Source organism: Corythoichthys intestinalis, chromosome 12, assembly GCF_030265065.1.
Source record: "Corythoichthys intestinalis isolate RoL2023-P3 chromosome 12, ASM3026506v1, whole genome shotgun sequence".
NCBI lineage: Eukaryota > Metazoa > Chordata > Actinopteri > Syngnathiformes > Syngnathidae > Corythoichthys > Corythoichthys intestinalis.
Window position 1 is genome coordinate 54,651,794 of NC_080406.1, and position 20,754 is coordinate 54,672,547.

The 20,754-nt window shown below is 37.4% G+C and overlaps 2 protein-coding genes across 2 annotated transcripts; one reads left to right on the forward strand and one right to left on the reverse strand.

Annotated features, from left to right (window-relative positions):
- Window positions 1–3,698: 3,698 nt before the first annotated feature.
- On the reverse strand, window positions 3,699–13,074 carry LOC130927232 (gamma-crystallin B-like). Its single transcript, XM_057852913.1, has 3 exons — window positions 13,043–13,074; window positions 8,667–8,941; window positions 3,699–3,971 (listed from the first exon to the last, which is right to left on the reverse strand). Exons 1-3 carry the CDS (start codon window positions 13,053–13,055, stop codon window positions 3,699–3,701), a joined length of 561 nt encoding a protein of 186 aa, XP_057708896.1. The 5' UTR covers window positions 13,056–13,074.
- Window positions 13,075–17,381: 4,307 nt separating this feature from the next.
- LOC130926912 (gamma-crystallin M3-like) lies at window positions 17,382–18,199 on the forward strand. Its single transcript, XM_057852234.1, has 3 exons — window positions 17,382–17,494; window positions 17,586–17,834; window positions 17,918–18,199. The coding sequence occupies exons 1-3, from the start codon at window positions 17,486–17,488 to the stop codon at window positions 18,197–18,199; spliced, it is 540 nt and encodes a 179-aa protein (XP_057708217.1). The 5' UTR covers window positions 17,382–17,485.
- Window positions 18,200–20,754: the final 2,555 nt, after the last annotated feature.

Below are 20,754 nucleotides of genomic sequence, written 5' to 3' on the forward strand. Positions count from 1 at the left end.
TCTTGCTTGTTTGTAGGTGACCAAATACTTATTTTCCACTCTAATTTGGAAATAAATTCTTTAAAATATAAAAAACAATGTGATTTTCTGTTTTTTTTTTCACATTCTGTCTCTCATGGTTGAGGTTTACCCATGTTGACAATTTCAGGCCTCTCTAATCTTTTCAAGTAGGAGAACTTGCACAATTGGTGGCTGACTAAATACTTATTTTTCCCACTGTATATACAGTAGCTTATATGCAAAATTCTGGTAACTGGATGTACCAACAAATAATATAAAAACAAGGTGGTTACAGTTGGTTATGTCACATCCAACTTGACTGCCTCCGGCATCCCCTAGTCGAGTCAGATTCTCACCGTTAAAGTTGCTGATTTGGATATTATGGAGCTGAAAATATGCCATGAGTGCATAGTTCATCAAGGATGTGATGATTGGGTAACGCTAAGGGCTAGTTCACGTCGGTACTAGCTGACTGGATGAGGAATGACAGCAGCAGAGATCGCATCGAACTCCTTTTTGATGTTAGGGGTCATGAAAAACAAACTTTTTTCTTGATCCCAGTGATGAACGTTTTACATAGAGCTGCAACTAACAATTAGTTTTATAATCGATTAATCGGATGATTAATTTACCGATTAAGCGATTAATAGGAATGTCACTTTTTCAATTACCTTCACAATTTAACTTGAAGTTGTTTTAGGCATGTTCTAAGTAACGATGAAGATAAAACGGATGACTATTTCCTTCAAAGGTCTTTGACTGTACTGTTTTAAGTACATAAAACTTCTTTTTTTTTTGTGGGCAAAGCGCTGATATCAATTGTGTCAATGACTCATTTATTTTCTTTAAACAAACTAAACAACAAAAGTGAATAAGGAGGAGACAGACTGTAATGAATCAGTTTTATTTATCAAACAGTTATTCATAACTACAATCCAAATCCAATTTAAAAGCACACTCTCTTGAGTGACAATTTACAGCTTGAATGGGAGTTTGTGTTGAAAGGAGAGGCTAAGCTGTTATATGAATGGGTTTATGTGTGTTGTTTCTTTGTAAAAAGAAATGAGACAACTTTACTTTCTAACAGGAACTCAAGTGCTAATATGCTTCTCCAAAAGACAATACAAACGGACACTTAAAACACTGATTAGCATAATTGCTAACTAGCTTAGCGCTCTGTGCTCATCAACAAACAATACAAACAATACAATTGACTTCACTTACTCAGCTCTGACAGAGGCACACCGGATCTAACAACAAGAGTGGATAGCTTAACGGTAGAGTACAACAATAATATCTATGGAATAGTACAGTTGGTTGGTGCTCCCCCTAATATGTGGAACAAAAGTAGACGACCACAGCTGATGTCCTACCTAGCTTCACGAAAGCGAACATAACAAAACCTTGTGTAAAAGTGACACTAAATACTAAATACACCATTACACATTTTCCTGATGTGTAATGGTGAAAAACAAAAGCCAGTATTTCCAGGAAGTGATCGCCTGACACGGAGGCAGACATTACTGTAATGTTAGCCAATCAAATGCAGGTATCACAGACTGCTCCCCTCTCCTCGTGATGTCATTTATACCCATTATCACATGCACCAGTGCTTGAGCCTAATAGTGAGGGCATAACTGACGTACCATAATGGCTGTGCTCACGGTGTTGTTTTTTTTTCGGGGTTCAAACATTTTCTCAATTATCAAAGATCTAAGAAATTCACAATTTGCCTACTAAAACACTTTGAGCAACTTTCTTTCACATGAAAGTCATTTATACTAGATGTTGTCTCTTCCTGGCATGACAGATCATCATTTGGACATTAGTTGAAACTTTAGTATTGCTCATTTCGCATACAAAAAGAACCCCAAATCTGAGTTGACCTCAAAATCAGAACGCGCTCCAGGGATTTTCTAAACCGTTGTTGCTGTGTGACCATACTGTCATTTGTCGAGTGGACTTATCTACGTATGTATTATAAGTGCTAGCACACCATTAGACAGAAGGCTCAACATTTTGTTCTGGTTGTAACGTCTTAACCAAACAGAAATATTGACAACCTTTGGAAAAAAGTGGCTGATCTTGATTGTAAGTATAAACTTGTAAAAGACAGCGAGATTGTCAAATTCGTTTTGGGGAAGGGCAATTTCAGCAGTTTAGTCATTTTAGTTTTTTTTTTTAATGCTCTATAAATCATAGCACCTTTAAACATTGTCAAACATTTTTTCCCCTTATATTACATATCCGTTTAATTTAAAACAGTATTATTTTGAAAATTGTGTTACTCTTATTTAATTAAAACAATATTGACATTCTTCTTATATGACTGAAAATACTTGCCTATTGAAAGGGATCCACGGAAAGAAAGACTTGTAGTTCTTAAAAGATAAATGTCAGTACAAGTTATTATAATTTGATATTGAAACCCCTCTTGATGTTTTCAGTTTTATACAATTTCTAAACATATTTTAACCAGTATGTCGCCACTGATGTTGACGTCGCAGGGCGGTGACGTCACAGGGCCACGCTGCCAGAATTCCACCTGTCACTCTTAAAAAAAACAAAAAAAAACGTGTCATTCATTAATTATGTAAGGTAGTGATTCAAATACGCCACAAGGTGTCAATGGCGAGTTTTACATTAATTAGGGATCAAGCAGATGACTGCGTTTCTTTAACTTGACTGACGCTGTAGTTTCTTTCATCCACAGTGGGAGACAGAAAGGAGAGTAGAAACAGGCATTCAGATTCGTAGCTTGGACCATGCCGTTTAGTGGTGCCGTTTTTTTAGTATCATATAGTGAAAATACTACAAAACTAAAACTCATATCCCTCAAAAAATGTCACCAAGAAGAAAAGTGCTTCAATCTGTATTACTGAGGCCCTATTCTCACACAGTGAACACAACAATGCAAAGAGAACTGGCCTTCACAATCAAAATAGATGCGCAAAATACACATAAAAGTTACTCAGACTTTGGTCAAACTATATTTAAACATTTTAGCAATTCCTTTAGCTCAACAAATACACTGAATGACAATATTTAGTCACAATACACAAACTATGATGCTGGGAGCCATTTTCAGGAGTCTTGTGAAGACACCACTCAAATGAACGTGAATCACAATAGACCCAGTCTAAAAAAAAAAAAAAAAAACAGGGAGCTACGGCGGCAGTCGAGGGACAAAACGCACTCATTGGCTTGATGTCTTATTAATGTAAAACTCGCCATTGACATCCTGTGGTATAATTAAATCACTACCTTACATAGTTACATAGTTTGAGTGACTGTGAAGTACGGCAGGTTGGCCCTGTGATGTCAACAACGACGTCCTACTAGTTTATTTGTTTATTTAAAATTTTAAATAATTTATTAAAACAAAAACATTAAGAGGGGTTTTAATATCAAATTATTATTACTCGTACTAACGTTTATCTTTTAAGAACTACTGTACATGCCTTTCTATCTGTGGTACCCTTTAAACATTTTCCCCCTATATTATGACTTAATTCATATATGGTCATAGTTGTTTCATTTACGTTTCATTATTTTGCAAATTGTGTTACTCCTATTAACTTTAAACAATATTGACATTCTACTTATATGACTGAAAATACTTGCCTATCTAAAAAAAAAATAAAAAAACACTCTTTTTTTGCAGTTCTCTTTATTATTGATTTAAAGTAAAGTTGCGTCTAAATGTCATGGACACGCCGGAGGGATCCCACCGTGGGTTCCATGGCGGCCCACTCACCGAAGCGGCGGTACTGGCCCCTTTCCAGCAGATACTGGCGTCCCTGGTAGTCAGGAAGCTCATAGAAGATCCAAGCACCATCTTGTACTTGGGCAGAGTGGATGGCTCCTGTAGGCCAAACGTCCAGCAGCTGGTTGACATCTTGCATGCACTCCAGCATTTGACCCCTGAAATCGGGCTCATCGAAGATACGGATTCGGAATGTGCCAGAAAACTGCTGAACAAACAAGGAAAGAAACATGTTTTCTACTTAAAATGTTATCAACAAAATGTTTCAAATTTTGTTGAAATAAACAAAACATAACAAGGTAGGTAAGTTATCCTTCCAAAAATATTTAAAATCCAAACTATAAAACAACTACATTTTTAAATCTCAATTCATTCATTATCTTCCGTGCTGCCCATCTTTATTGAGGGTTGCATGGCAACAGGTAGAGTATGTCCTGGATTGGTTGTCAGCCAATCGCATGGCACAAATGTGTATAGTAGCCAAAAATGGTCCTGAAGTAAAATAAGTGTTACTCCAGAATAATATTACTCAAGTAAAAGTATTCATCCAAAAAATGCGATTGAACAGGCCAGCAACCCATGTGATTAATGTTGTGACGTCACATTGGTGAAACTGGTAGAGTGCTCGCAAAAAAAAAAAAAAGTCGAATCTAACATGTAGAATTAAGAGGAAAAATGTAACAACTATAGAGTTGAACTCGTGTATACAAAAGTAGCCGAGTAAGAGTAGTGTTTCTTCTTCACAAATCTACCCAAGTATAAGTAAAAAGTATGGTGTGGTCCTAGGGAGAGATTGAAGGGGGGGCAGTGCCCTTCTAGTGTGCAATAAAATTCATTGCATATACGTAATTGACGTTCCCATAAAATAATTTATAGGATAAGTTCTGAATTTTTTTACATTTGGCTTAATTTTTAAGTTAGTGGTGGAGTTGATTTCAACAAATTCTGTGGAGTTAGTTATTTGTTAGATTGTGTGCACCAGAGTGGCTAAACTAGCACGAATCAATGGTGCCTGCTTAGCATACCAATAAAAAACAACATGCACGTACAATGGTATGAAAAAGTATTTGAACCTTTTAGAATATCTCACATCTCTGCATAAAATCACCATCAAATGTGATCAGATCTTTGTCAAAATCACACAGATGAAAACACAGTGTCTGCTTTAACTAAAACTACCCAAACATTTATAGGTTTTCATATTTTAATGAGGATCGCATGCAAACATGACAGAAGGGGGAAAATAAGTAAGTGAACTCTCTGCCTAAGGAGACTTAAAAATCAATTGAAACCAATTTTTACCAAACATTTTACGTCAGGTGTGTGCCCAATCACTGGTTTAAAGCTGCCCTGCCCACAATAAAACACACACCTGGTAAGAAATATTTTGATGAGAGGCATTGTCTGATGTGCATCATGGCTCGGTCAAAAAGGCTGTCTTTAGACCTGCAATCAAGGATTGTTGATTTGTATAAAACTGGAAAAGGCTACAAAACCATCTCTAAAAGTCTGGATGTTCATCAGTTGTCTACAAATGGACAGAGTTTGGCACCGTTGCTTCTCTCCCAGGGAGTGGCCTTCCACCAAAGATGATGCCAAGAGTTCAGCGCAGAATACTCAGAGAGGTAAAAAAAAAAAAAAAAAAAAAAAAAGGAACCCTACAGTGTCTGCTAAACACTTACAGAAATCACTGGCACAGTCCAATATCTCTGTGCACACATTAACTACAGTATATGTAAAACTTTGGCCATTAATGGTGTTCATGGGAGGACTCAGCGAAGGAAGCCACTGCTGCCAAAAAAACATTGGTGCTCGTTTAATGTTCGCAAAAAGGTACTTGGACACTCCACGGACGTTTTGGCAAAATATTTTGTGGACTGATGAAACCAAAGTTGAATTGTTTGGGAGTAACACACAATGTCAGGTGTGGAGGAAAAATGGAACAACTCACCAACATGCCCACCAACCTCATCCCCACCGTGAAGCATGGTGGAGGGAGCATCATGATTTGGGGCTGTTTAGCTAGCCTGGACAACTTGCAATCACTACTGGAAGAATGAATTGAAAGGTTTATCAGGATGTTTTGCAGGAAAACCTGAGGGCATCTGTCAGACAGTTGAAGCTAAAAGGAGGATGGATGCTGCAACAAGACAATGATCCAAATCACAGAAGTAAATCAACTTCAGAATGGTTTCAGAAGAACAAAATACGCAAAATGTCTGGAGTGGCCAAGTAAAAGTCCAGACTTGAACCCCATTGAGATGCCGTGGCTTAACTTAAAGACAGCGATCCATGCCAGATATCCCAGGAATCTGACTGAACTACAGCAGTTTTGTGGAGAAGAGTGGGCCAAAATTAGTCCTGAGCAATGTGCCAGACTGTTCTGCAGCTACAGGAAGCGTCTGGTTGAAGTTATTGCTGCAAAAGGGGAGGGCCACAAAATATTTTATGTTATGGTTTACTTACTTAGTTTTCCCCCTCCTGTTATTGTATGCATACTATCCTCATTAAAGTATGAAAACCTATAAATGGTACACCTACCTAAAACCTATGGTTTTAGTTAAAGCAGACACTGTTTTTTAATCTGTGTGATTGTTACAGAGATCAGCTCACATTTCAGGATGATTTTATGCAGAAATGTGAGAAATTCCAAAAGGTTCCGTTTTTTTTTTTTTTCGGTTTTTCATACCGCTTCATGTGATTCATCGAGGACCCATTCAATCAATAGCGATGGCTATGTTTTCAGGATAAAGTTATCTAAACTAACTATTGCATGCCAATATTTGCATTTTGAACAGCAACATTTGTAATCCAGCATTTCTGCAGGGAACAGGCTGTCTAGGCAAGCAAGGCAGAAGGATATCACATCGTTTTTTTTCACCGCTGATTTTTTTTTGGGGGGGGGGGGGGGGGGGGCGAAAGGCACTCCCCAGGAGACGGGGTTAGAGTGGCCATAGCACCTCCTCTCAATTGCTGTCGCATTATGCATCTAAAAAAATAGTCCCACAGAATAAAATCAATTACGGTTGGTGTGACATTGTTTTGGCTGCATGGATATTTTAAAAAATGATCTGTATTTTTTATTTATTTGACTATGTTAGACCTGTTATCGTTTTCTGTTGCCGTGCTAAGCTGGTGTTAGTTTACCCACCCCGAGCCCTAGAACTAACAAACACCTGACAAACTGCACAGACTTTGTTGTAATCGACTCTACCGACTAATTAAACCCCAGCTAACTCGGAGAATAAGCTTACTGTCAAAAATACTTAACTTCCCTTTCAAATAAAGACCTAGCCATTAAAATTTTGTCTATAAAAGTTGTAAAGCAATAAAACAAACAACAAAAATGAAGGAAATGAACAAGAATCCCACAAAGTATTTCACAATGGTTCAAAATTATTTTTGTTAACAGATTATTTGACTAGCACCTTAGAGACGGCCCTTTGCTTTGCTTAGCCAAAACTACACCTGAGGAGGCAAAATGGATATTTAGAATTTTTTTAGCTTTCAAAACCTTCAACAACAACTGAGCTTGAACCTAGGAGTGAACACGAAGAGTCATATATTCTGGGTCATCAACATGTTTTGCCCCCACACAGCACAAAAGCCTCTGACAAACATCATCATACAATTTACAAATAAAATGTTTATACAATTACATTGTGTATATTTTTAATGTTTCAACTTCAGCTCATACATTGGTTTCTTCAATACTAGGGTTGGGCATCGTTTGAATTTGAACATTTCAGGTTCCAATTCCGATCCACGTTTCGATTCCGGTTCCAAAGGATTCTCAATTACGATTCTTTTGATAGGAAGGGTAAAAAAAATCGCATAGTTTATATTAATTTCTTTAGTTCTTGATTATTTTTAAAATTATGTGAACTTTTCAAAAAATTTGCTATGAATTTCTCACAGGGCTATTTTTAACTTGTATATTAATATCAGTCTTTGAACTTGAATATGATGTTTCTTTTCACAGGAGTGCACTTTCACAAAGATGTTTATTTATCAAAAGCTCACGGAGAAAACATTTACACATATTATTTTGCCTATGTTTTAGAGCGTCTTATGCTGCAGGCATTATTGTATGGCACTGTTAGTTTTAGGGGGAATTTCTAAGAGTTAGTTAAGGGCTTCCATCTTGAAGATGTCAGGCGGGGAGTGTTCAGACCCTTGATCTTAGGTTACTTTTTAAGTTTGATTTCTTTCTAAACTGATATATTGTTCATCCGTCCACAAGATGTCACTATTGTAACCCCGGACTTTACAGTTTTTCTTTGGTTTTGTTATGAGTGCTTGGCTTCCACTAGTGGTGACTTACCGGAAGCAGCAAGCAAAAAGAATTTATTACTTTAGTTGGAAAAGAATCCTTGAAGTGTAGAGATGCTGCACACCTCCTAAACATTACCCACCGTTGGGAACCCTTGAAAAAACAAAATCTGTAAGTTTGCACATTTTAACAGAGGGTCTGATATCATTTTGGTGTGTTTATTCTGTTACTTTGTTGTAATTTATGTGAAGCGAAGCAACACGTTTTTGTGCTCAGCTAAATTAGCCCCTTCATTTGATTTGCTCATAACGAAGCTAGTCTTCACGTGGTTTCTTCTTCGTTGTGTTTGGCAGCTATTTTTTTCCGGTCGGCGGTCAGGGCATCGAAACATGGAATCGAAATTTAAAAATTCGAATGGTTCCGGGAGAAAAGGATCCCATCAATGCTCGATGCCCAACCTTACACATTTCATTGACTTTATTCCTGTAATTCCACAACTTTTCGATGATCTCTATCATAAAAGTGAAACTCAGAATATTATCATCGTCATCAATGTGAGACTTCTTTTCATCATAAATATGAGCCTTTTTTTCTTTTCTGTTTTTAGGGCGTCTCTGCTGAACATACGTTAGGGATCATGTGGCAGGAGCGGATGCTGTCATTGTTGCCCTTCCAGTGGTGGTAGTTTGGGTACTCGCCCCTAGTGATGACATACTGGTCACCCAAGTAGTTTGGCCTCTCGAACAGAACCCAGGCTCCGCTCTTCACGCGCACTGAGCTGCAGTGACTCAAGTGGCTGTTCAGTTCAGGACAGTCACTGCTGCACTCGTAATAGTCGCCCTTAAAGTTCTGCTCTTGGTAAAAGATGATCTGGGCACCAGAAGGTGAAGACGTGTTTGTTGCTGTAAACAGTGAAAACCCAATTATCACAGGGGATACATTATGTTTTGTAAAATAGGACAAAAGCCACAAGGGAAAAAACATGTGAAATACAAGATTAACAAATTCAAAATAGCTGTGCTCAAAGAAAAAAAAAAACTACACTGCAAAAACACACCTCCTTAAAATGCGTATGACAGGATAAAAAAAAGTCTTAAATAGCATTATTATGTGAAATAGAATCATATTTTGATACAATTCGACTATATACAACAATTTGGCAAAGCGCAGATGATGAGAAATTAGTCTTTTAAACTGCCGTTTAGCCCGTGCCTGTCATTATAGCGCTCTAGCGTCCCCAACAGGAAGATGACATCGGTAGGGTCATGGTTTCATCTGATTTAGAATTTAGCCCATTGAGACAGAATTATTCAGAACGAGGAAATTGTGACGAAGAGAGCAGCAAAATGTCATTGTTTCAACCTCTCTACTCCAATGTTTTTGTAGGAAACTGTCATAAGACCAAATGAACCACCATGAAGCTTTGAACCACTTGGTGGCAACGCTTCATTGCTTCAAAAAGCTTCATTTGGCCATCACTTCTTCACCTGTTGTCAACACTGTTGTCCTCCAACATGCATCCTACAGCAGCGCTACAGATGTAAATGACAATCAAAATTCATAGATTCATGTTCTGTGCTAATTATTTCTTCACTTACTGTCCCAGGTGTTTCGTTAATCGCTAGTTATGGTATTTGGTAACACTTTGTTTGACAGTGGCACCATAGGACTATCATAATTATGATATGACATTGCCATGAGCATGAATGAATGCATATGACAGATGTCATTTTGTGTCATCCGCCAAATAATCTCACTTTTGAATAGATGTAAAAGATCCGAGCTGGACATAATTGGAGTTAGTGACCAAATTTTCTAGGTGACACTTATTGATATCTATCATAAACATTCATTAATGCCCGTTCTAGTGTCCTGTCATAATTACAGTATGGCTGTCTTATGGCAGTCTTATGACGCTGCTGTCAAATAAAGTCTTACCTATTAACCCAAATAAATCAACAAATAAGCCGCACTGGACTATAAACCGCAGGATTCAAAATATGGGTAAAAAGTAGCGGTTTATAGTCCGCAAATTAAGGTGTATATAATCTTTTCAAAAAGCATTAAACACTGACGCTAAGCAACATGTTGCTTAATAGTTGTATCGAGTTCATTTGTCTACACTTATAGATTAGTTTTTTTTAATTATTTTTTTTATCCCAGACAATAGTTATAGGTTGTTTTAATTACCTGACGTTTCGGCGAAATTGCCACCTTCATCAGTGAGTCTCCCATGAAGGGGGAAGTGTTTGCCGAAACATGTCAGGTAATTAAAACAACTTATAACTATTGTCTGGAATAAAAGAAAAAAAATTAACTAACATGTAGCTTAAAACAAGCAACAACAAAAAAAAACCTCTAAGCAACAAATCTAGCAAGTTAAACCTTTAAAAAAAAAAAAAAGCTTAAATTACTCCTTCTATGCAACACAACAACTCAGTTAAATCATGTAATAAACCTCAAACATGTATTTTCTGAGATTAAATGTTTTGTTTCCTGTTTCAACACAAAAAACAGACTGACTTTTACTCGAGTAAAATTTTTGGCTACTCTACACACTTCTGCACTTTTGTGCGGAGCGTCCATCTAATTTGCTATGATAACTGCAGTGCCACACAGTGTTTGCATTGCCACCATATTGGATGAGCTTTGTCACCTTCACGGACACTGGACTTCTACATAAAACAACAAAAACCTCAGCTTCCAACCTGCGCTCATTCATGACGGCCAGACATTGTGGCTATCCGTAAGCAGATGTTCACATGAACACACGAGCTTCAAGAAAATGTGTGAACCAATGACTGAAAAACATTAATTGAACAACATCATCCCCATTCAAAAAAAAAAAACCAAGTTGTATTGCAATGTTTCAGATACCGAAAAGGAGAAGACGGCAACGGCCAGAAGTCACTGCAAAATCATCACAAAGCTCTCGCTCAACTCCACACTGGTTCGCCTCCCTGCTTCTGCTGCTCGTGCATGAGTGCCTCTTTGGCTGTGCTGGAATGCTATTTACTGCAAACCAAGCAAGATTGAACTCGACAAACTGAAATCCAGCAACTTTTACACCTAAATACCAAGGTCATTGCATAAATAAAATGCGTAAGAAAAGCAGGGTTCGAAGATCAGTTAAAAATCACAGTAGTAAGAATTGACTTTCACTTTGTGATGGTTCTTCCAGAGAGCTTTAGAATTTAGGTTACTAAGTGTTTCTGAAGTTTTTTTTTCCATGTTAGTAGGCTGTCAGTGACAACACAAAGAGCCAGTGACCTACTGTAACTTGTTAACATTTCATATGTGAGATATTTTTGCAAGGGCGTAGGTTTGCATAGGGACAGTAGGGACATAACACTACCAATTTTTTAAGATGCTCAAAATGTCCCCCGCAACTTTTAAGCAACCATATTTGAATTATATAATGATTGAAATTGATGATAAATATGAATAATAATTTATAATGTCTTCCCATATGTTGGAAGAATAGAATTGATCATTCCATTATTAATATAAGTGAATTACTGTATTTTCATTATGTTCAGACTCACATTTACCCTTTCCCACTTGCTGAATGTGCGGGTCCATTTTTTTCCCTTCAAACGCACATTTGATTGGCTGATGACTACAACAAACAAACACGCACACTCACACAACCCCGACAAAAATACATGTCAACATGCCGCCTCCTCCACCCCTTTCAAAGACGAGGGATATTAGATTTTTTTTTTTTTTCGGCCAGCCACAGCAGCAGCCACTGTAAGTAGACATCAATGTTGTGGAGGTGGGGAACACGCCACTAATTTTGCTACTGAAAGTCTGACCTGCTTCACAGTTAGCACAACATTAAACTGTGTGAACTTGCTAACCTGCAAAACTCGAGTAGGAAGCAGCTTAGAGATAAGTTTCCTCTTGTACTGAATGTGTTTTCTACAGTTAATGTTAATCCAACTCTGCATTTATTCATTAATTATAGTATATTTATTTGTTTTCTCCATCATTCATTTAAAAATATTTTTAATTTGCAGCCTATGCAGACATTTCTTTAAAAAAATAACACACAAAAACACAACCACTGTAAATTTCCTTTATATGAAGAAAGGATGATTTCCCCCATTTCACCCTTGAAAATGACAATTCTAACTTTTTTCATTTTTACGGAGGCAACACATCAGCATATTTGTGAGAAATGTAGCCCTGACCCCCGCTCACACAATCTGTTTGGTCTTATTGATGTCCCGTCCCCAGCAAAAAGTGTATATGCAGGTTATGTTGTTATAGTGTCCCTACCAATGTTGAGACCAAACCTACGTCCTTGTATTTTTGTTTCACAATTATAGTACGCGTATAGCTGAATAAAAGAGAGAGTTGGGACTTTGTGTGTGTGGATGTTCTTTTTTTCTTTAAAATACGAGCAAAAATAAATTTGACTCACAAGTGAGCTTCAAGACTTCAACCACTAGATAGATGCAGTGAATTTAACCACCAAGATAATACTGTACTTTTTGAAAGTTGACAGTAAGGTTTTTGTTCTCATCTTCTGTTTTCATGTGTGTGTGTTTTTTTGTTTTTTTTTTTCTGGCCATTGGGTATAAAATGAGTGCTAAGAAGAAGAAGCAGACGATGTCAATTGGGCTTTGGCTTAAAATCACAGAGGAACTGACTTGCCAAAGCAGTGAAGTTGTTGTAATTGTATGATATTTTCTATATGAAGCAGAATTAGTTGCTGAGAGTGAGGAACGCATGGCAAAATAAAAATCTAAACCAACGTGAATAAAATGTTGCATTTACAAATAACTATTGTTTACACAATACTGCAAAGTGGTATTATCTTTATTCTTTAAAAAGTTTTTTTTTAACATGTGTTTGTTGCTCATTGGACAAATTCAAATTTATAAGTCATGGAGTCACTGTAAAAATTGATATCGAGAAAGAAAGTCATTAAAATTAATTTAAAAACAATCTGACATGTTACAGCGGAAAGTTCTGACAAAATCTTCCTACCTTACCCACTTGCTCCATGTTTGGACCTCACACCAGTTTAACCAACAATTTGTTTATCAGAAAATTGTCCCCATGGCTGTTCTGGATTTATACACCCACTGTGCAGAGCACAGCATTGTCGTTACAATAGCCTCTGCATTTAGTGTGCTAATCTCCATTCTGGACAATCCAACAGTGTGGTCATTGAAAATGGGCCTTGGTCTTTGTCACATTTCTGCATAAAATCCCCATCAAATGTGATCTGATCTTTGTCAAAATCACACAGATGTAAAAAAAAAAAAAGTGTCTGCTTTAAAACCACCCAAACATGCATCCAAGGAGACCGAAGGAGACTTAAAGAGCAATTGAAACCAATTTTTACCAAACAATTTAAGTCAGGTGTGTGCCCAATCACTGATGAGTGGTTTAGAAATGCACACACATACACATACTTGAATGGAAAGTACACAAAGGTTGTAGTAAAATTACACTTAATTGTAGTTCAAGAGCATGTACTTTAAATACTAGTACATGCACTTCTCGTACTAGTACACGCAAGTACACCTTTTTAGTACAAGTACACGCAAGTACACGTTTCTAACGCAAGTACACGTGAGTAAACATATTTGTATGACAAGTACACATGTTGTAATACAATTACACTTTTAATTTAGGTACACGGTTGTAGTACAAGCACACGCAAGCGCACATATTTGTATTACAAGTACATGTACTTGTAGTTCAAGGACACATAATTACTCGTACTAGAAGTACAAGTACACGCCAGTACATGAACTTGTAGTACAAGTACACATGCCTATAGTTTGAAGGAATCTTACCTTTTAGCCAGATTGCTGGAATCACGGCAGCCGAACCGCCGGACCGAAATCCCGAAAACCCAGACAAAAGGCCAAACTCCACGCGTTCACCTTATTCTTAACCCCTTGTACTGACTCCATTTTGAAAGCTAGAAAAAGGCTTTGAAACACAAGTTGACAATTTATTCAGGTCGACAGCAATCAAACGGCAAGGCAAAACAACGACAGACCCCGGCGAGGAGCCAGACTGGTCCCAGGGTCACCTTATCACAAGTAAACAAAAGAATTCATTAAAAAATTGAGAACGATTAGTTAAACACTCAGCCTTTTTGAAGGCCCTCGCGGGTCAGGCTGTGGGCAGGAAGAAGGGTGTGTCTGGGTCTTCTTCTGTTGCAGATTTGGGTGGTCAAGTTCGTGTGTTATCGTTGCTCGGTCATGGTTAATGAGGCAGCCAAGGTAGGAGGTTCTGAGCACCTCACCGTCTGAGAGGCACTGAGCTATCAAACTTAGAGTTCTTTTTGTCATCGGGGGTTGTGGTAGTACAGGACGTCCCGCCATTTGTGCTGGACTGTCCAGAAGAGCTGATTGCGGGATTTGGTGTTGCAGACGTGGGCTTGTGAATGTCTTGCCTATCACCTGGAAGTCAGCGTCAATCTTCCTTAGTCAGCTGCATGATGCACGCATTGGGATTCCGTGGTCAGAAGGCGTCATGTATCTCTTATGCCCTATGTCAAATATATTTTGCTTGCTTTCCTAAACTATGATACAAATGTTATTTATTTTATATTGGGTACGTTAGAGAAATACAAACCGTCAAACAGTAAACACGAGAAAAGATACTATTTCTTCAAGTTCTAGTATATCTACTTGTATTACTAGTACATGCTTTTTGACTCTTTCCGTCAACGTGGCCACCGCTGAGTGTCTCAAAACAGAAAAGAATTCAAAACCAAACCTGAGTGCACTTGCCATGTTGTCCATTGAAAATAAGAGCACAACAAAAATGGAGTTGGCATGCTGCCCATCAAAAATGAGAGAACAAAAAAATGGACATATTGAGTGAGCATTGTGTATGAGTTTGCAGAGCGTAAGGCTCATCAAAACTATTCTGAAAACTATTCTAAATACTAAGTATTTGACCACAATTGAAAACGCACAATACGATACAATACGACAACAACAATACGCAAAGTACACCAGGTGTTATATACAGGTGTTGCCTCTGTGGATGCTTCACAAGCAACAAATGTGTGCGCAGGCTTGCAGCTTCTTTTTTTCCCCCTCTCTCTCATTCGACTGCGCGACTTCCTCATGGGAGAAAACGCGCTCTTCCTCGTGTGTGCACATGGGGTCTTCTTCATGTGCGAAAATACGTTCTTCTTCCTGTGTACATGCGCTCTTACACGTGTGTAGAAGTACTACCTGCTCTATGTTTCCTGCGACAAAATAAAAACATGAATCAAAACAAAAGTCAACATTGTTAAATAAAAAAAAGTAATTAAAGTGCATGCCTGTCAAGTTGTACAGTTTCGGCGTAATTTGCACAAGTAAGCACTGATTTTTAAATATGTAAATATATATATATATATATATATATATATATATATATATATATATATATATATATATATATATATATATATAATAAATATGTAAATAGGTTCAAAATCTATGTTTTTCGCGCATTACGTCTTTTTTTCTCCATTCGGATTTTGTCACCATTTCGGCAACGAAACAATGTGCGTTACTATGCGTTACGCTGATTGAATGACGCGAGAAAAGTCAATATTTCCTGACTGTAGCTGACAGCCTATAATCGACGCCTACATATAACATGCATATAGAACTACATGCGAAATTATACACTCGCCGGCGTTAGTAAACAGCCGCCATTTTAAAGCAGTAGACTTCTCAGAAAGGCTCTGTTGTTGTGAAGCTTACTAGCTAACCTAAGTAACTTTTTATCTAAAATACTCCTAAATCGGCAAAATCTTGACTTTAATCTATCTTTAAATGATGAAACAGTTTTAAAACTTTCACATGTCACATGGAACTAATGCAAAAACGGGAGCAATATTAACAACTTTAACGGTTGATTCACATTAAATGACTTCCAAAAATAGCAAAGGTTTATATATATATATATATATATATATATATATATATATATATATATATATATATATATATATATATATATATATATATATATATATATATATATATATATTTTTTTTTTTTTTTTTTTTTTTTTTTTTTTTGAAAAAATGAAAAAAAAACATGAAAGGTAACACCAGTTACTTTGCCAAGTAACTGATTACTCTTAGATTCAGGTAACTGAGTGACTAACTCAATAACTTTTTGGGAGAAGTAATTTGTAACTGTAATTAATTACTTTTTAAAAGTAAGATTAACAACACTGGTCATAAACATGAAGTTTGCAGAATGAAAAGTGACGAAGGCGGAGATTTTATTCTGCCAATTTGTTGCCGAAGACAATTTGCCCGCAAGTATTGCTGATCACTTCTCAGAATTAGCAAAAGAAATGTTCCCTGACTCAAAGATTGCATTGGTACATTCATGTTATCAATTTACCTTTTTAATTTATAATTGGACACACTAAAGAACTATCCTCAAGTCAAACTGGATTGCGAGCTGAAGTCCAGCCATCAAAAGACATGATAGAAATTGCCAAAAGTGCTACATACAATTATAACAAAAGTCACTATTAAATTTTAGATATCATGATGTAGCTGACGATATTGTTCTTTGATTGCACCAGGTTATACTGTATGTTACAATATTACCAATAAATTCATATTATTTTAAAAATTGAGTTTTATTTTTGTTTCATATTGTAGCTATATACGATGTTGTAAGATTAGTCACCAATTTGTAAGGGCATATGTCACTATTTGTAAGATTGCCAACGGCCTGGGTTGACAGGTATGAAAATGGGTCTCAAAATGATGTTGTCACAACCTGTGATGCTGAACTGCTTTGACATTTTGTGATTTTTATGATTAGGAGCCATCTAGCCTACTATTTTCTTTGTTCTCTTTGTTCATGATTCTTCATGTCCATTTGAGTGGACTTCGAAATTACATATTCTTACTCTCTATTGTGCTGGAGCTCTAAGCCCATTTGTTGTGGGCATGCGAAATTTGTGAAAAATAATCATGAATATCTTCATTATTAGAATTTAGGGGTCCCTGTCCTATTACTCGCCCCGGGCCCCGATCTGATTTGTTCCGCTTTTGCTCCCTTAATAATTTGTACAGAAAGTTCCGAGAGGGAAAAGAAACAGCTAATTTTTACCCAAAAATATATTTTTTCACAGCACATGAACATGTTAGGAGACAACAATGTGTTCATGCCTACAGAGCGAACACAAAACAACACAGGTGACGGGTCATCATCCCATAGGAGAGGTGGCCACAATTGGCACTGGACCAGATGCATACAGTCAGGAATAATAACCATTCGCAGAGCGATTGAACAAACATTATAGGTCAGTATACTACACTGCTGAGTAAGATGTTACAAACAAAAGCTCTATAGATCATTTGGCTATCAGGCACAGCTATAAAACGTTTCGGCAGGCAGGCACAAACAACAGCAGTGCAAACGGGAACAGGATTGGACATCGACATGGGCAGAGTATGTAAAATGTTTCAAATATATATTTCTTTGTTTGCTTGTTTTTTTAAATCTGTTTGGATTCTGATTCTGATTTTTTTTTTCATTGCAGATCATCTTCTACGAGGACAGGAACTTCCAGGGTCGTTCATATGAGACCAGCAGTGACTGTGCTGAGTTAACCTCCTTCCTGAGCCGCTGCAACTCATGCAGGGTGGAGAGTGGTTGTTTTATGGTCTACGAGCGGCCCAATTTTGCAGGCCACCAGGTGCTGGTCCGCAGGGGAGAGTACCCTGACAACCAGCGCCTGATGGGAATCGGCATGAGCGACTGCATCCGTTCCTGCCGCATGATCCCCATGGTAAGAATAGAAATTTTATTTTGGAAAAATCTCAAAAGGAAACACAAGTTTCCCCTCCGTGAGCTGTTTGCCTAACTTTACAGCACCGTGGTCCGTTCAGGATGAAGATCTTTGAAAGAGAAAACTTTCAAGGTCAAATGAACGAGCTGCTGGATGACTGCGAAAACATTTTGGACGCCCTACGCATGTCCGAGTGCCTGTCCGTCCAGGTGTTGGAAGGTCACTGGCTGCTGTACGAGCAGCCCCACTACAGGGGCAGAATGATCTACCTGAGGCCCGGAGAGTACAGGAGCATAAGAGACATGGGGACAGGTCCGATTGACATGAGAATCGAGTCTGTCAGACGCATCACAGAAACTTGTTAAGAGGCTCCTACTTTGAAAACATAATCATTCATATCAATAAAAATGCAACTATTTAGTTATCATTGATTAACCGCATCAGACTGTTTTGTGTCTTTTTTTTTTTTTTTTTTTTTTTTTAAGAATACCTGACTGTAGAGGTTGCTGCTGTTCAGTGAACATGCCATATAATCTACCATAATTGAAAGATATTTGAAAAAATTAAATTCTTGGTTGTGTTGTGAGGAATTCAGTTTAGTGAATAAAACATGCAGTCATTTTGTCTATGTTGTCCCATGAAAAGATATACCTAAATATCTGCAGAAATGTGAGGGGTGTACTCACTTTTGTGATACACTGTATGTATTTTGCTAGGAGATTATGCATTCTTTATATAGGTTCATTATATGCCATGTGATTAAAAAGTAACTGAAACATATATATGGGTAAAACATCATTACTTGCAGTTTTTTGGTATGCTGTGGCATATGTCAGCCTATGAAATTCATATCAGCAACATAAAAATCACATACTTTAAGTTCATGAATTTATACAAGTTTAATATAATTTTTTGTTTTGTTATGTTTTTGTCAGAAACAGTATGAACCCAGTGACATGAACCGATCCAGTTGGATCAAACATTTAAAACTAGCAAGGAAAAATGGATCTAGTTTCTTGTGGGTTAAAAATCTTGTAACAGCAAGAATGGAGTGAAGAAGTGCATTGTTTTCTTGCTATCTTGTTGTCTTTGCCATTAAATTTTGATTAGTTTATTTCTAAAAATATTTGTCATGTCTTATTTGATGTACAGAAATACCTCATTTATGACGTTAAATTGACTTCAAGACCAGCCGCATTAGATGAATTTCCGCAAAGTACTGTTTTTGCGGGATCTATTCACATACTTTTATCACCATAAAGTGCACTTATTCCAACTAAGTGCACCCATTTCTGCGTGTTATAAATTAAAATGTGTTTTCCTATTTTACACTTATCTTATTGTTCATACGCAGTGAAATAAAATTTGTTTATCATATTTTCACAGATTTAATGAAATCAGATCAGTTTTCAGATCTATAATATGTACATATAACCGTATATATATTTAAATTATATATATATAAATTCGGCCCGCGACGTCGTGAATCCGCAATAGTCAAACTGCAGAGTAAAGAGAGATTACTATGATATACTATACTATATTATAGTAATATCCTATACTATACTTTAAAATATTAAGTTCTACTCATGTACTGTAATAATTTTAAGAAAATAAATGGGTTGAGAGAGAATGAGCTACCTTTCTTTGAGAAAATGCAAACTTTTAAGTGTCAAAACAATAATTATTTTCAGCAATCTGTGTTTAATGACTGATGTTGCTGGGTTTTTCAAGGTCAATTTCAAGATATCATGTACAGTGAGGAAAATGAGTATTTCAACACCCTCCGATTTTGTTCTCCCACATAGAAATGATGGGCAACCTTTTCGTATTGTACTGCTGCAAATAAGTATTTGAACACCTGAGAAAATCAATGTTAATATTTGGTCACCTTTGATTACAATTACAGAGGTCAAATGTTTCCTGTAACGTTTCACCAGCTTTTCACAGACTGCAGCACGGATTTTACACCACTTCTCTACACAGATCTTATCCAGATCAATCAAGTTTCTGGGCCGTCACTGAGAAACACTGAGTTTGAGCTTCCTCCAAGGATTTTCTTTAGGGTTTAGGTCTGTGGCCTGTACTATGAAGCCAGTTTTCTGGTTTATTAGGGTAACTTTGAGAGTAATCATGTGCAGCCTAACTTCCTGGCTAACCGGGACTATGAAAGGTGGATATGTTGGAACCGGGGAATGTTGCCATGGCGACATACGCCACACGTCAAACCTGGTCATCTCAGAGTTAGATCTTGCTTAATACCAGGTTTCCGATTAACCACTCTCTATTCAAACAGCACTCCTCCGCAGACGTGTCCTCTTGACAATGACAGCATACTTGGACGACCCGTACGATATTGCCGCACGGATTGTGAGGGGCTCTATTCGGAGGGCACGAGTCTTTAGAGACCGCCAGAATCCGCTGGCGTAGTCGGACGATGTTCTCCATGAAAGATATAGATTTTCAGCTGAAAGAATTTGTTACCTGTGCCAGCTGAGGGAATTTGTTCCCTGTGCCAGCTGATCGAGGCGGACGTCTCTAATATAACCCGCCGTACAAAAGACGGGGCCTATTATCATTATGCACAGGCATCGTTACAAATGTGACCACACAAAACGTAACCACGCATCGCATCCCCGCCTTTCCTTCTTTTCCTGAGTCCTCACAAATATAACACAAAATTGTGGGGGGGTTTCAGGCTCGGACCTGGAAATCAGGTTAATTGATCAGCTCGGGCCGAGTCGGGCTGGATTTTTTTAGGGCCCAATCTAACCTCTACTCTGAAAATGTTAAAAGGACATACATATTCATACAGTCAATGGGACTAAACATACAATCATCCTGCTTCATGTGGTGATGCACATACGATAAATGATTTCTTATAGGTTAACGTACCAAATCTTATTTTATTGTCCTGACA

Bases quoted from the DNA above. Each gene is read 5' to 3' on its own strand.
- LOC130927232 (XM_057852913.1), bottom strand. The intron at 3,972-8,666 runs GTATGTTCAGCA...TTTGTTCAGCAG, and splicing joins CCTGCCACATGATCCCTAAC to TTTTCTGGCACATTCCGAAT.
- LOC130926912 (XM_057852234.1), top strand. The intron at 17,835-17,917 runs GTAAGAATAGAA...CTAACTTTACAG, and splicing joins CCTGCCGCATGATCCCCATG to CACCGTGGTCCGTTCAGGAT.